The 15074-nt window shown below is 42.0% G+C and overlaps 1 protein-coding gene across 3 annotated transcripts in view; it reads right to left on the reverse strand.

The window, feature by feature from the left end:
- The window catches only part of PIK3R3 (phosphoinositide-3-kinase regulatory subunit 3), a 178026-nt gene that overhangs the window by 12691 nt on the left and 150261 nt on the right, over nucleotides 1-15074 (reverse strand). For 2 of the 3 annotated variants that reach the window (XM_071436650.1, XM_071436651.1), the window contains 3 exons: nucleotides 4238-4349; nucleotides 1832-1930; nucleotides 207-387 (listed from right to left, as the gene is read on the reverse strand). In XM_071436650.1, the coding sequence (XP_071292751.1) occupies nucleotides 207-387; nucleotides 1832-1930; nucleotides 4238-4349 (392 nt within the window). The remainder of the gene's footprint in view (nucleotides 1-206; nucleotides 388-1831; nucleotides 1931-4237; nucleotides 4350-15074) is intronic. The other variant, XM_071436652.1, reaches the window with a different exon arrangement.

A 15074-nucleotide genomic window follows, 5' to 3' on the forward strand; every position in this document is an offset into this window, starting at 1 on the left:
GATGGTTGGACAATTTGGAAGATGCAAGTGAGGCCAAATATGAAAGTTTTGGGGGGAAAAAAAAAGTCCTGTTTTCAAAAAAACCAACCAAGCAAAACAAATAAAAACACACACAAAAATAAACCACCAATAAAAAAAAATTATACACATCTGCAATTTTTTTCTGGTCTGCACTAAAAGCCATTGGGGTCTGCTGAAGCTCTTACCTGCTGGTACCTGGACACAGGATACATCAACTTCACGTCGAGCTTGGGGTTGTACTGAGCAAGGGACTCATTGCGGTAGTGGTTAATGAGCTCCACCACGGAATTAAATGTCAGCGGATCAGAAAAGCCGTATTTTCCATCCCGATGGTAGATCTTTATCAGTTTGTTGTTGCCACCCTTCCTGTAAAGTACAGTCATTCAGAGGTTTTGCTGTGTCCCTCCCATCCCTGATCAGCACTAAGGCTGATGACACCAGTGAAATTCCTGGGCGAGTGGCTCCCACACTGCACACCTTCACGGTGATTCTTTACACAGCAGTAGTATTAAGTAGTTTAAGAGTCAATACACACAGAATTATCATCAGATTATTTGAACAGGAACAAAGCCCAAAGTAAATCTCTTCCTATGTGTTCATTCTGGAGCCAGCTTATGGTATTTAAGTCCTAGCTTTGCCAGAAGTTTTGCAAGGGAAAAGGAGAATTCTGAAGGCTGAATAAAGGAGCTGTAAGAAAACCCAAACCCATAATTTCCTGCAATTCAGGGTCACTAATAGTATACAACAGAATACAGATTTATACAATTACTAATGAATCTTTTTGAATTATGGGTGCTAATACAGGATACATGAATTTACAATATCCTTTGAGGATTACAAGATGGTTGTACATGTCGTTACCCAGATTTATATAGTCTAGTGGTTTTCCCAAATATAGTTCTGATCTTTTTTCCTTTTTTTCCCAACAACAGACTGTTTAGACACTGTTCTGTCCTTCTCCTGTACTTACAATTTTGCCGCCTAAAGACAAAAATTCAGTAGAATTCAGTAAAATAACCAAATCATGCCAAACCTTGGCACATAGCCTGTGAACTTGGAGGCAGAAGTTAAAGCAGAATTTTAACTACACCCTTGGGATCAAACCAACCACTAAGGCAATGGAATTTCAAGGCAGGATCAAGTACCTGCGTATCACAGTAACTCCCAAGGGTGTGCTACAAAGGCTGTGGCTTCCGTGCCTCACCTGCCTGTCCCTAACAATCAACCTTGGGAGCCTGTCAGAGGCAAGTGGCTGGGCAGGCTGGGCAAGGCACCAGAGGCAGTCACATGAGGTTTCTGCCTAACTGCAGCAGACAGGGCTGGGGCAGCTCTGGGAAACCTGCCACGTGCAGACATGAAGAAAAGAACATGGCTCCAAATCAATATTCCCTAAACTTTGGATCAGAAAGCACAAAATACTCTTTTTACCAAGACATTGTGTTCAGTTCTCCAGAGCTGCATGCTGATGAGGTATTCAACACTCTCCCATTAATCAAAGGCCTGGTTTAGAAACACCTTTTTTATCTTAGCAGTTCTGAAACCATGAAGCACTCCTGAGCAGCTCTCCTCCCTGAGTCCCATCTCATCCACACAGAGATCCTCAGGGTAGTACTTAGTGAGGCACAGGACTCAGTGCACAGAGCAGAACTGACTGTCAGACCTGGCTCTTTATTTGCTTGTTCTGTGATGTGCAGAACTGGGAACATCTCTCAGCTTGAGCTGCATGAGCTTTACACAGCCAGGGCTGTCACTAGAATGGCAGCAGCTCCTCAGGGCTTTGCTGAGGGGACCACAAGTGCTCAGTGCTCACCTCAGTGTCAGAGTATAGTCTCCCTGCATCTTGGTCGATGCGTCGCGCACCAGGAATGTTCCATCTGGCATGTCTCGTAATTTGTCATTGACTTCTTCCCTGGAGAATGGAAAGGGAGGCAAAATTAGAAGTGCTAAGGACATGACCACATTTGCCACAGGTGAAACATCTGACCCAGCAACACCAGTGTCTGCAGAGTTTGATCTCTGTCATGCTCAGGCTCTCCAGTTTTTTAGGCCACCTAAAGCAAGCCTGAGCTTGTGTAGCTGTACTAAAGAAAAGTAGCTGCAGTCAACTGCCACTTAGGAAGGAGTCTCTGTTTAAACAACAGTGGCAGCTGTGACTCAGTTCACAACCTTTCCCTTTAATCTGTTCAGGTTTTAAAGTCCACACTGGAACAGGTGCCCTTTGAGAAGCCAGTCTTGACCTCCTAAGACATGGTCTCTAGAATCACAGCTCAAAGGTGCCTAGAGTTTAGCACAGTTTTAGTCTCAAGAGGCTCATTATTGGCTTAACTCTGATCTTATTTACAGCCCTTTTAAACCACTACAACCTTGCTACTCGCAGTGCAACTTTTCCTTATTTACAACTGAGGCAGAAGGATACTCAGTCCAGAGCTTTAAGCTAAACCAAGAAATCTTTTAGTGAAAGTGAGTACCTGTAGGCATTAAGAAAATTATTTCAGCTGAAGAGATATGCATCTTGCTTATGAGCATTTCACCCAGATTATGTATCTCACTTTATAACAGCTCCTTCAAAGGTTTTGGAAGCCCTAAGCACTTTTTAATACAATAATTTGGAAACTAAAGTTTCTCAAGTAGCCTCAATATTCTTTAGGTGCTGTAGGAAGCCTAGCTAAATCTTACAAAGAAAAATCAACAGCAGTTTTTTTTGTTCAAATACTAAGGAACAAAAGTATTCAAAAGAATAACAAAAGAATAGCCTTAGCTTTGATTTAGCTACCTGAAAACTATTTTGTTAGTAAAACTGACTCCTACTGAGTATCACATGCTCATATCCATTTACTCCTCTCAGACCATTTTACAGATTGGACCCAGTTAACTCCTTTTTGAATGGACAGATAATGACCTGCAGGTTTGGGCCTGCAAGCTGCACCCTGGAACTCATGACAGAATTTTCAGCACAAGTTCTTGACTGAAGAACATTGCTCCTGCCCTGCTAGCCTGATGCAGCCTGTACCTGCTGGCTGCCAAACCAGGGTCATAAACAATTCCATCTTTACATAAGTGTGTATCAAGTTTAAATCTAATAAAGCCACTCCAATGCGATTTGCAGTGCATTAGCTCCTGCCATCGTGGGCACTGGTAATTGAGGGACAAATCCACAGTCAATAAACTGATACCAATATTGAGCAGTTTTAAACAAACTGCGCTTAGTGGGTTTTGTGATCAGGTTTTGCCACTCTGCTTCAGCTTAAAATTAACAGAAAAATATCTCTGCCAAGGCTCTTCAAAAGCAAGATCTACAAGGGTTGGCTTTATAAAAAGATAAGGGTGGTACAATAAAGATATGAAAACTTTATCTCCCTTCTCAGAACGCCAGTGAGCTCATGTGGCAAACACACTCTTCATGCCTCTATCTGCCTAAGTGCTTCAAAGTACTATGTGCACAAGTTTGAGCAATTCCTGATCACACTCCCAGCACACTCGCCTGTCCTCTTACAGCTCCAAATTCTAGACTCTTCAGAGGTGCCTTAAGAGGGTAAGAGATGACTGAACATTTCAGTTCTTTTATGCAATTAAGTATATAAAAAAAGGTCTTTCATTTTCTGAACCTAGCCCAAGCAATCTATTTTCTCAAGTGCATAAAGAAGGTTTTTCTTAAGAGGCAAAACTTATATTGTTTGGTATGTGTCTCTATCATCTGCTCAGTATAGCTGGATGATGGTTAGCATTTGTAAGAGCTATTTTTCATATCACTATGTAATAGAAATTAATACAGCTGAAATTTTAAACAAACGTTCAAGAAACCAAAAATAAGAGTGCAACTCCTTTTATCCTGAAATGTTATTTTTATACTGAAATTATGTTGAACTGCATGCATTCCAGGATTGCATGCTTATAACTCTTTATTAAATATCAGATTCAGAAGCATTTATCTTCTTTTTAAAGACTGTATATGTGGGCAAATTTAGAAACTCAAAAATTACTGTCACCAAGACCGCCAATATCTGCACCAGAAGAGCAACAACTTAAATATCCTGAATCTAGCTGAATACTTTCATTTAGGTGCTTTGTCAAGCATGGTCCTAAAGCATTCCCTTCCAGTAAAATGCTGCCTAAAATAGATATGCTCTTTTTGTCTTGAAGTCTAGCAGGCTTATCCTACTTTTAACAATATATATTAATACCTTTTTAATTAATATATTCTAGCAATATTGCTTACCTTGAGATGTCCCCCCAGTACCACTCTGCTTCCTGCAGAGAGAAACTGGAATTGTCCTTTATTCCATTTGTATTGACTGGAGTCATTGGTTTGGGGGGCTTTGGAGGAAGAGCTGAAAAAGAAAAACAGATTAACAGAAGGTAAACAGGAGAAAATAATCACTAAACTGTTAATGAAACATTACAGAAAAAAAAAATAAAACAAGAGAAAATGTGCATCTCGAACTCAGCTTTCAAGCTCTCTCAAACCAAATGGAACTTGTAATCTTAAAGGAAGTCTGAAGTCAACTGTTCCAGTGTGATCTGAGATTTTTTAGTATCAAATGCTTGAGGGAGGGGAAAAGTAAGGAGTATGAGGAAATGTGAGTTTTTGTTAAAAGAAGACTGGTGCAGGCACGACTACAAGGGCAGGTGCCGCCTAAAGCTCCACACAAATGACAAAGGTGTATTGTGTTTGAAAGCCACAGCCTGGAGAGCACTGGGCACCACTATGGAAAAACTCCATTTACTCAGGCATCAGCAGCCCTGAAGCCAGCCCACAAGAGCAAACAGGTGAACTCTTCAGAGGGAAAAACACTGCTAGAGAGCAGTGGCTGGGCAGGGCTGTATCTGTCACACACCCAAGGTTCATGTTTTACCTTGGGTTTGTCATTTAGGTTTCTGTTTGGAACAAAGACTGTGACTCTTTGAGTACTACAGGACAGGAGGTGATAAGGGAAGGGGACAGGGGACGATAGGTAACTGTTAGAGTGCCTGCATTGCTTTGCTGAAGTGTTTACCACAGGAGAGGGGATGCTACAGATGCCCAACAGACAGGCAGAACTGGTGCACGCCTGCCCAGAATTCCCCTATCCCAAATCCATGGCAAACAGGCTTTTGCTTCCATTCTCAAAATAGGTTACACAATATAAGGGCATACAAGATACCAAAGCTGTTTCTGTTTGGCCAGTTGTTGCTCGAAGAACTTTATCATGAACCTGACTTTAAGCCCTGAATCAGTTAATTCAGCAGCCACAGGCACGTTCATGTACTGGGAGAGACTGGTCTGTGAGCAGAAATGTATTATACATTTTCTTTTGGAAAGGTGTCCTGAATGCTCTCCCCTGTTTTGCAAAGACTGGACGCTTCACCAGGAACATTGCTACCGAAAAAGAGCATTTTTTAAGGCATTTCAAGAGAGTGTTTTACAGAGGGACAGGTCACATTCTCATTCAGAGCAAGAAAGCAGCTCCACACATTGATTTGCTGCTAGCAGGTTTCTAAGTCAGACCCTGAACATCTGCTCGCAGCCCTGTGCCCTCGCCATCAGATTACACAAGCACCAGCGAGCAGTGACACAGTGACAACAGCCATCTTTCAGATGCACAATCCTCAGGTACACACAGGAACACAAATAAAGGCAGCAGAAAGAAGATTTTGATCTCCAGCTTGAGCACGGAATGGCTCAGCACTGAGAGGTGTGCTACTTGGCACCACGCAGCTGCTCACCTCCGAGCCACACCTCCCACATGAAAGAAGAGAAAACAGGCTTCCAACTGCAGCTCCAAATACCATTTCATGCTGAATATCCAACACAGTAACTTCACTGTTCTCTGACAAACCAGTAGATGCTTTAATTGAGCCAATCTAAACTAAATCTGAACCTTGACCCAGACGTTTGCACCCTGGGGTTGCTGACCAAACACCTGATTCAGATAGCAGCATTCATTCTGCGGGACCGAGCATTAAACCCTAGCATACAGGTTCTTTTTATGGGGTGAGCTGGGAACTTTCAGGTGTGCACACATCTAGTGAGGCAATAACAGGTCTTGTTGTAAAAGGAAGGTGAAAACCTCCAGATTCAGTGAAGCAGCTTCCTGGTTAGGAAGTTTCAGTTATTCCTAGCTTAACTACTACAGTTGTTTGTGTAGTGCACAAGTATTTGCACAAAGCACTATTGACAGTAAGACATGGCTCCAACCATACTTTGCTGGAAGCTCCCAGCCCCATCCAGGGTCAAAGGAACACATATCCAGGCTAAGCCTGTGGAATCAATTGCATTGATTGTGCTGTTCCATCTCCCCCTTTCAAAGTTCCTGAATTAAGAAATGCCATCAGGTCCTCCCTGCTCCCAACATCACATCTGGAACAGGACAGCTACAGCAGCTCTGAGTCTCATCAGTGTCACAGTAAATCTGAGGTCAGAAAACCTGTAGATTCACTCCAGAATCTTTTGTAGGCTCTGAGTCATCAAAAAGCATATTAGGTTTTACATAAAAAACACACAAGCGTGGAGAGGGTTCTTAGAAAACTGCACCAGCACCTGCAATTATTTCAAAGGGACCTTCAAATTAAGGCCTGGACATATCGACAACTTCAAGGTATTTTACAGTGCCTGTTTTACACTGGTAGTAGGGGCTTTCCAGAAAGGGCTTTCAAGTGCTCTCTAGAACACTTAAATACTTCTCTAGCCCTCCTTGTAAGATTAAGTCTTGCTCCTTTTTGCACTGTGGGATTATTTGGCAGCTTTGTTAGGGCTCACTCCAAAGCACTGGGTGCAGAAAAGCAAACTATCAAAGACCAGAAAGGTAAGGAATGAGAGTTTGGACTCAGAGCACTAGACATTACACCAAGTGTCCCTACTACAGGTGGGAGTTTCTCCTTTCCCTTTATAGGCAGATATCAGTTCTCACTATCGGGACGCTGCCTACAGAACTTCATTCTTCATGAGAAAACTGGAAGGAAATTCTTTCAGGGAAAAGAATAAGGCTTGGACCAGTTCCTGTAAAACCTGACTCATGGAAGTCAGTCCTTTACACAATAGACTTTTGAAAAATGCTTTTTAATAGCTTGCACATTTCAAAAATACAGAACTATTTGCAAGGGTGGATCCTGTTTCCAAAGAGCTATGTATCTAATTCTTTACTTTCAATGCTTTGAGCTCTTTGAGTCACAATAGATTTCCCCTGTACTGGATGCAGAACCAGGCCCTTGCTCTTGCTTTGCCCCATAGGCCAACATGCCCATCCATTTCAGCATTTCTTGGCTACCCTCTCATAGACTTTAGTCTGTACCAATGGAGAACACTCATAAAGGTAATTTAAAAGCCTCACAGCCCAGCCCTGTGATGACAAAGGGGAATATTTTGTAATGGCATGGCAAGTCTACAGCAACAGAGCAGCATCCACCACACTGCTGCTCTCATAATGCTGGCCAACCAGCATTGCTAAGAGAGGCATCCTAAAGGAGTTTTTGCTTAGTACCTAGATGGTACTAACAACCCTGCTAGGGGAAATCCTGTGCTGTTTCTATGAGAAGCTACAGAGAGCCTCAAAGAGTCTACAGATTTTGATTTTAAATTCAAAAGAATTCAGTTTTATATACCTTACTCAATGAATATTAGAGATCTAAAATCCTAGAATAAAGTAAGATAAGACTGTCTTGAAGTCAACAGAAATGCTTTCAAGAGCAGCCGTGTTTCTTTCCATGTCACTGAATCCAATTCTGATTTAGCCACAGGCACAATTTTACTTTATCTCAAAACCAGCTCTGATTAAAGTGAATGATCCTGATGGTTTCTTGCCTCCTTTTTCCTGGGAGAGAAACACTGATCACAAGTGATTAACAGCACAACAGATCTATCTGTTCTAATAAAGAACCTTCTCTTTGCACCAGATACACAAGCATCCTGCCCCTAGCATGTCTCTAGGACAGCTTTAGAGCACAGCTCTTTCGAAACACCAAAAGGTGACAGCTCAGTTGTACCCTTCACTCCCACATGAGAACATTCCAAAGATCAGGTTCAGCCCTCAGTGACCGCCAGGCAATGAGAGCAGACTGGCTCTCCCTCATGCATTCACAGGCATGTCTGGTTTTAATTTCTTCAGCAACTGTAGTTCCTTCTTTCTAGCTTTCCCAGGCAGACTAGCTTGAGCTAAATCCCAATCCTAGCTTAGTGTCACTTAGAAGGGTGAAATAAAAATGAGCTGGTGATGGAGCAGAGGGATGGCAGCCAATGCGTGCCGGGCATGGGATCGGATGTTGCTGACGTCAGGCCCCGAAGGCTGCTGTGCCATTTCCAGCAGGTACAGCCACTGTGCAGGGCCCCGGAGAGACAAGCCCATGGACTGGGCTCTGCCAAAGGTAGTTCTGGGATGCTTTCTTGACTGTGCAGAATTGTTTTTTGAAAAGGTGACTTGTGACTTTAACTGAGCTGACTCTCTGAAATTCAAAGCGCCTCCAACACCCAGGCGGACAGGAAAGCTGGCAAGTGTCTGCAGTCCAACGCTGCTGTGTTTCTTTTAAAGTCTCTCGTAAAAAATCCTGGGCTATATTGGTCCTCAATTTAACTGCAGTGGAGTAGGTCGTGACTTCAATGAGATACACACATTCCCCAGTCAGGTTTTGAATAAAAAATTTTACAAGTTTACATGATCTAAGAGCCACCGAGCCCTGTGTGTGAGGGTTTTCAGTGGCACTGATTCAGGAGGAAAACAGGAAGAATGCCTCGGTTATCCAAGTGGTATATCCTGTGCAGTACCCAGTCAAGCAGGCTGTTTCTTCTCTGGCTGCACTATTTGCATACAAAATTAACCTGCCAGTTAATTAAACTCTAATTTTCACTTTTAAGGCAGATGCCACTTAGTCTAAGAATGGCTCCACAACTTATTTCTTCCAGTATTTTCCAAGAGCTTCAAACTACATACTTAAGAGCACTGCAGGTTTAAATGCAGCATTACATCTACCTTACTGTTACAAATAATCACAACTACCAAGTACTCTGATAAAGTCAATTTTAAGTCCCTCAGCACTTTCACGGGCATGTTTACTAGCCTTCCTTCTGATGCTCTCAATCTACTCTCTCTCTACACTGTGACAAGCAGAAAACAGATCAGAGGATTTCCAAGACAGTTACTCAGCTTCAAAAAGGCTGATGTACAGTAGATACCCTGCAAACTGTAATATAAAGCTCTACAAAGTGTCATTGCTATGGAAACATGCAAGTAATCTGTGGTTAGGCCAGCTAACATTTTTAATGACATAGTCCTTGAGGAGAGAAGGGTTTTCCCTTTGGAGATATAGATGAAGACTTGGAATGAAAATGTAGGCTAGCTTTGTTGAAAAGAAAAATTCACCCCAATCTTTAACTGCTCTCTGCCGTCTTACTCAATTTCTCAAGCACTCTTCTCAATTTCTCTAACAGAGTTCAGGCAAAGCCTCAAAATCTTTCCCTCCCTCAGGAGTCCCATACTTGTCCCTGCTGCATGAAAACCCCTCAAAGATACCTGTGAAAAAAGCACAGGCTTGTGCAGAGGCTTTCCAGCTGACAAAGAGGAGGGTGGTGCACACCTGCTGACAGCAGCTGACTCCCACCACTGGCAGGTAAATGATGCTGGCAGCTCCACATCTCAGCTCTCCTGCCAGAGCCTTTTGCAGAGCGTTGAGCACCAACGCCCTTCGGAGCTGCCCTTCCTCAAAGGGCAGCTAATGTGCACGGAGAACTGCTCTGGGAATGGGGAAGGAAGCTCCTTGATGGAATTATTGCTGGCCACAGAACCTCAGGCATGCTCACATTTTCACTCTCCTCCCCCAAAATAGGCCAGATGCCAAGGAGTAAGACATATTCAAAGAATTGAAGTCTTTCAATATCTCATTACAGAAAACAGCAGACAAGTTGGCAGAAGGCCAGGCAGGCTTCCAATGAAAACATTCCCATTATAGCTTTGCTTATGTTTCTATGAACTTTCACAAAAAACAACACCTTTAAGAAATATTTCAGTTTTTATTAATTGGCTTTTTTGATAAAGATCTGTTTTGTTTGAAAACTCCCCAGCTATCCAGCCCTCTCCCACACCTCCCAATCACTGTTTCACCTCCTACAACCCAACAGCCTTCTGCTGCACTCTGTTCCTCATGAGCATCCATAGCTACTGCACAGGTTAAAATATTATCTGCTCTGGGGCACCTGCAGAACAGGGGACAACAACAGTCTGTGAAGAGGCTGGATCAAATTCAGCATTCCCTTGGGCATTTCAAAAGCATCTCTCACTACTTTGCAAGCCCTGTTACTTCGCGGGCTGAGACATAAGAAATGGAAGATGTTCATAGTCAGATAAAGGACATGGGGATCTTTGACTTCTGTACCAAAACACAGCTTCTCCCCTTCATTCCAGCCTTTGCATGAAGGTGCAAAGCCAAAAATCCCTCAGCTTCCCAATTATTTTCATTGCCCAAAGAAAAATTGTTTTCCTTCCAACACAGAGCCCGGTGTAACTGCTGCAAAGCTACAGCAATGTCAGAGGTTCCATGATCAACAGGGTTGAGGTGACTGTCCCAAAATTAACATGAGGAGGATAAAAAGGATAAGTCCTCTTTCACCTACCAGGCATAATTAGCACACTCTTAATGAACTGGAGAGGTTTTAGGACTTTTGTCATGTTTCATCACTCAAAGATTATCACTACCCAGTGTCACATGCCTGGCTCACACAAGGAAGGAATAATTTTATTATATAAACAGCAGGCCCAGGCTTTTGCCAACTCTGGATGAAAGTCCATGACAGACATTTTATTGCCATGAAAATTTCAGATATTCAACAAGAATATTGTACATTACAGTATCAAATGTCAGGTCCAGAAGACTATACAGCAAAAGTAAGTGTAAAGTGCAAGGAGCAAGGAGCTTCTCTTCTTGCTTTCTAAGTGAAGCAGCTCCTCATCTGCCTTCACAGAAGAAACACCACAGCATGTTTTCTACTCCTCCACAGGCAGAGTCTTCAGAACACTATTAAAAGTATTGTTTGGTCAATATGCGGGAACAGATTTTTTGACAAGAGCAAGGAAAACACAAAATTCAGAGTAAGCAAAGAACTACAGTGATTGAGAATGAAGAACTGGCTTTTCATTGTATCAGACAGAGAATGAAGTCAGGCCCCAGCAGTGACAGCTATGGCTAGGAGACATACCAAAGCAAAAAGAAAAAGAACTTTAAAATAATAACTGATTTTAAATAATAAATAATTTAAATGAAAACAGCTCAGGACTGTTTCCCCCAGGTATTTCAAAGACTAATCATCCATCCAGATGTCAGGTACAAACCTCACAGGAGATCCAGTTCACAGAAATAACTGGTGCTACTGAGAAGTTGGCTGCACAAGAGGCTATTTAAAAATAATAATACAGCTGCAAATGCATATGATTCTTGCTGCTCTAAGCAGCATTTTATTTCAGCTTACCACTAGCTCCAATCTTTCAGAGCAGTATGTAAAATTGTTCCTCACACAGTACCTGTCCTTGTGCTATGTCAAACCATTTTCTAGTTACCAAAGCACAAATATTTCAACACCACCTAAATTGCTAAGAGTGAGCCATCTAAATCAAGATCAAAAGGTGCATTTCTAAATCAAGACTCCAGAAGAAATTTGAAGGTAAAAAAGTATTCAGAGGGAATCTGTTGTACACTTTGTCATGAGTCATCTTTTTTAAGAAGTTTGATTTTGAAGGAAGCTCCACTGAGGCAGAAGTCCCAATCCACAGGGGGGATCCCACACAGTGCCTGCAGCAGAAGGGGAGGTTCAGAGCAGACATGGAAGAGTCAAGCCAGGCCATTGCTCATGCTCAGATTTGATCCCCTTACTCAGTACATGGTGATTTTCAAAGTATTTTAATGAAATCCACTTCAGATCAGCAGCTTGACTTCTCTCACTGCCCCAAAACTTATCAGTGAGACTGTACTATAGCCTTCAAAACAGAAAGGATCTTCAACACTCATCTCATTGATTCAAGCTGCCTTGTAACCTTCAAGAGGCACTCTTGGAGACAGGAGATGAATCAGGGCAATGAAGCCAAAACCACCACAGACTTCTAATTGGACACTTGGGAGCAGTTCCTTGAGGGACAACGATGGAGATTCTGACAATGTCCCCAGGACAACTGCACAGGGCAGAGCAGCAGGAGTACTGGAGCACAGGGCAGAAATACAGCCTGGGAAATTCAACTGCAATGTACAAATTCAGGTTGTAACAGACAGAACTTACAGGCTCAAGTTCAATATTGTCAATGAACTTCTCATCCATTTTATCTCTTGGACATTTTCCTGGGACAGCTGTTGAATACAGGCCCTACTGCTCACACTCAAAAAGCCCCACATGTCAACAGTGAGACAAGTTCCCCCCATTACAGCAATTTTTCTTGAACTCCATTGCAGCAGGTGTACTTTCAGGGGTTTGGTTGGGTTTTTTAAGGGGAGGCATGCAAGGAAGGAAAGAATTCCTCCAAAAGAAAATATGATTGTGTGCAGCATCAGATTTTAGGGACTCCAGAGACAAAGTTAGGATGAGGCTACAGAAGGTAAAAACCTTAAAAAATGGCTCCAGTATTCTCCTTTCAAGGGTTAGAGGAAGAAACTAACAGAGAGCAAGCAGTAGTTAACAAAAGGAAAGGATTATGTTTGGAAGGAGAAAACTGACCTGAAGCACAAGAGTCACAAAGTGACACTGAACCAAAAGTCAAGTTATTCTGTAGCAAAGGAACAAACAATATTAAGGAGTGGATTGGTATTTTTATAATTCTTCCAAACCCACCAATTTTTGTGCAGAGAAATGTGATCTTTTTAAGCCATTTCTAGGTAACTATTGGTCGTCTTCAGGAATATCTGCTTTTAGAAGTAACATTCCTATGAGCTACCACTAAAATCACAAAAACTGGAAGAGTCTGGATGAATGCTGGAAGCAGTCACAGGCTGAAGCAGCTGAAGTATTTCATCTCCTTTTTCAAAGTGCTCGGGATGGAAGGCATCCATCTTGAGTGTGCTGCTGCACTCAAAGCCAGGGAAGATCCTGGATTCTGTTCAGCCACAGGAAAGCTTCAGAGCTCATTGTGCTTCGGCATCAGGATTCACCAGGCAGCTGGTTGGTGTGCAACAGGGCAGCTGGAGTCCTTTTTGGAAAAGGCTACAAGAGGCACCACCTGCACTTTGCCTTTTTTTTTTTTTTTTTTTTTGTACTGTATGAATCTTTGTAAAGCTCCCTGTATACAGGCACTTTTCTTCAGAACTAGAAAAACTTAAGATACTGGAATATATTCACTGGAACATTGCAGAGTCTTTGTCTGTTGAGTGGAGGACACATCAAACATGAAGGGCAATGAAAATATCTTCTAAAGAAGTTACATCCCCTCACACTGTTTGGGGACCCAGCACCAGCTCATTGCTGTAGCTTATATTATATGGAGAATCAAATTCTTGCTTACTTAGCTACTGTGCAGACTTTAACCTGTCAGAAGAAATGAGATAAAAAGCAGAAGAAAAAAAGACAATCTGACTCATTTCCATAGGGGCACTTAGTACATGAGCAGAGATTGTTCCTTAAGCATTACTCAGCAACCTACTTTACAAAAATGAGTTTTCCAAAAAATCCAGCTAGAACACACCTATTGCTTTAATGGGACTGAAGCTTCACAGCAAACTGTTTCAACACAGTTAACAGTCTTTCTGACAATAATAAAGCCTAAGCTTTAAAATACACAGGGCATGCTGATAAAAGTATTCTTTATTCTTCTCTAGCTCTCTGCCCAAAAAGTGACTCACTAAACAACCAACATGAGGTGATGTAAGGCACCCAACTGTGTTCAGCCCTGGGTGCAGATGTGTATGACCAGCTATGCCTCTGTTTTCCCAAGCTGTAGAGCAAAGATAAGCGCAAACAGCTTCAGTCTGGAAGAAGATAATCATGCAGGCAATGGCAAAGACAGAAGACAGCTCTGCTGGTTGGGAAAGCAACAGCCACACAGAAAACTCCAGGAAGAGTCTTCTCCTTTTAAACATGTGATACAGAAGGAACACCGTGATTAACTCCTGTCAGGTACAGGAATCATGCAATACACAAAACTGCTTGGAACAACAATTGCAGAAATAACATTTGCTGCAAAAACACATGTTGAAGAGCTTAGTTTCTTCTCAGAATGTTCCCTTGTGTTTTAGTTTGCATAAACCTGTAGCTTTAAGAACACAGAGCTGAAAAACTCCTTTTAGCAAGTTCTGCCTCCCCAGCTATTTCTACACAAACTGAAAACCTAGTAATAAACACAAATGTCAGCCTTTTAAGGCAGGCTCTCTCATCTCAAGCAAAACAGCATTTCACTTTCTATTAATGATGCTATTTTTTGTGGTCGTGTATTTAATTGAAAGCTGATGAGTGATATTCTTTAACAGTTAGAGCCATCAAAAAGAAAATTAAATGCAAGGAATGCAAAAGCAAGCCTAAAAATGCAATCAGAAATAAAAGAATGGTTACAGAAGTCATTAAATAAAAAGGCCAGTAGAGAACTCTAGGTGAAACAAGAACAGAATAGAAGCATTTCACACCACTGCCCTCATAGAAGCTGAGACTCAAAACAAACAATTTTCCCACATATGCAGAATACAGTGACTGAGCCTTATTTACTCCCTGCTCTACCCCAAATCAGCCTGCACAAGCTTCCCTTCTGTAACAGGGAAACTCTCAATCCCAAACGTCTACTTTTTTTGAAATACAATTTCCAGCAAGACTTAAATTTGCAAAAAAAGACAGTTGAAGCTACAGTGCTGTTGTTTTGAATACATGCACTAGTAGGACTATTTTTTTTAAGATGTGCAAGAACAGAACTTTTCTTTGATAAGCTTCTGGAGCCAGATAAGCTGAAGGACAACACTGTCAATGCTATTCAAATTTGCATCTGTTCTCCCATTGGAAAACTAGTCAGGCATAGACAGAAAGTGTTCACCTACATCTGGCTACTGTGTACCACAAACCCAGTTTGAGAAGCCCTCAGTTTCCACTGTAACACTGAGAATGATACAGCACACCTGGTATCCCAGTAAAC

This window comes from Agelaius tricolor, unplaced genomic scaffold (assembly GCF_023055355.1).
Source record: "Agelaius tricolor isolate 1412-34295 unplaced genomic scaffold, bAgeTri1.0.p SCAF_11, whole genome shotgun sequence".
Taxonomy (NCBI): domain Eukaryota; kingdom Metazoa; phylum Chordata; class Aves; order Passeriformes; family Icteridae; genus Agelaius; species Agelaius tricolor.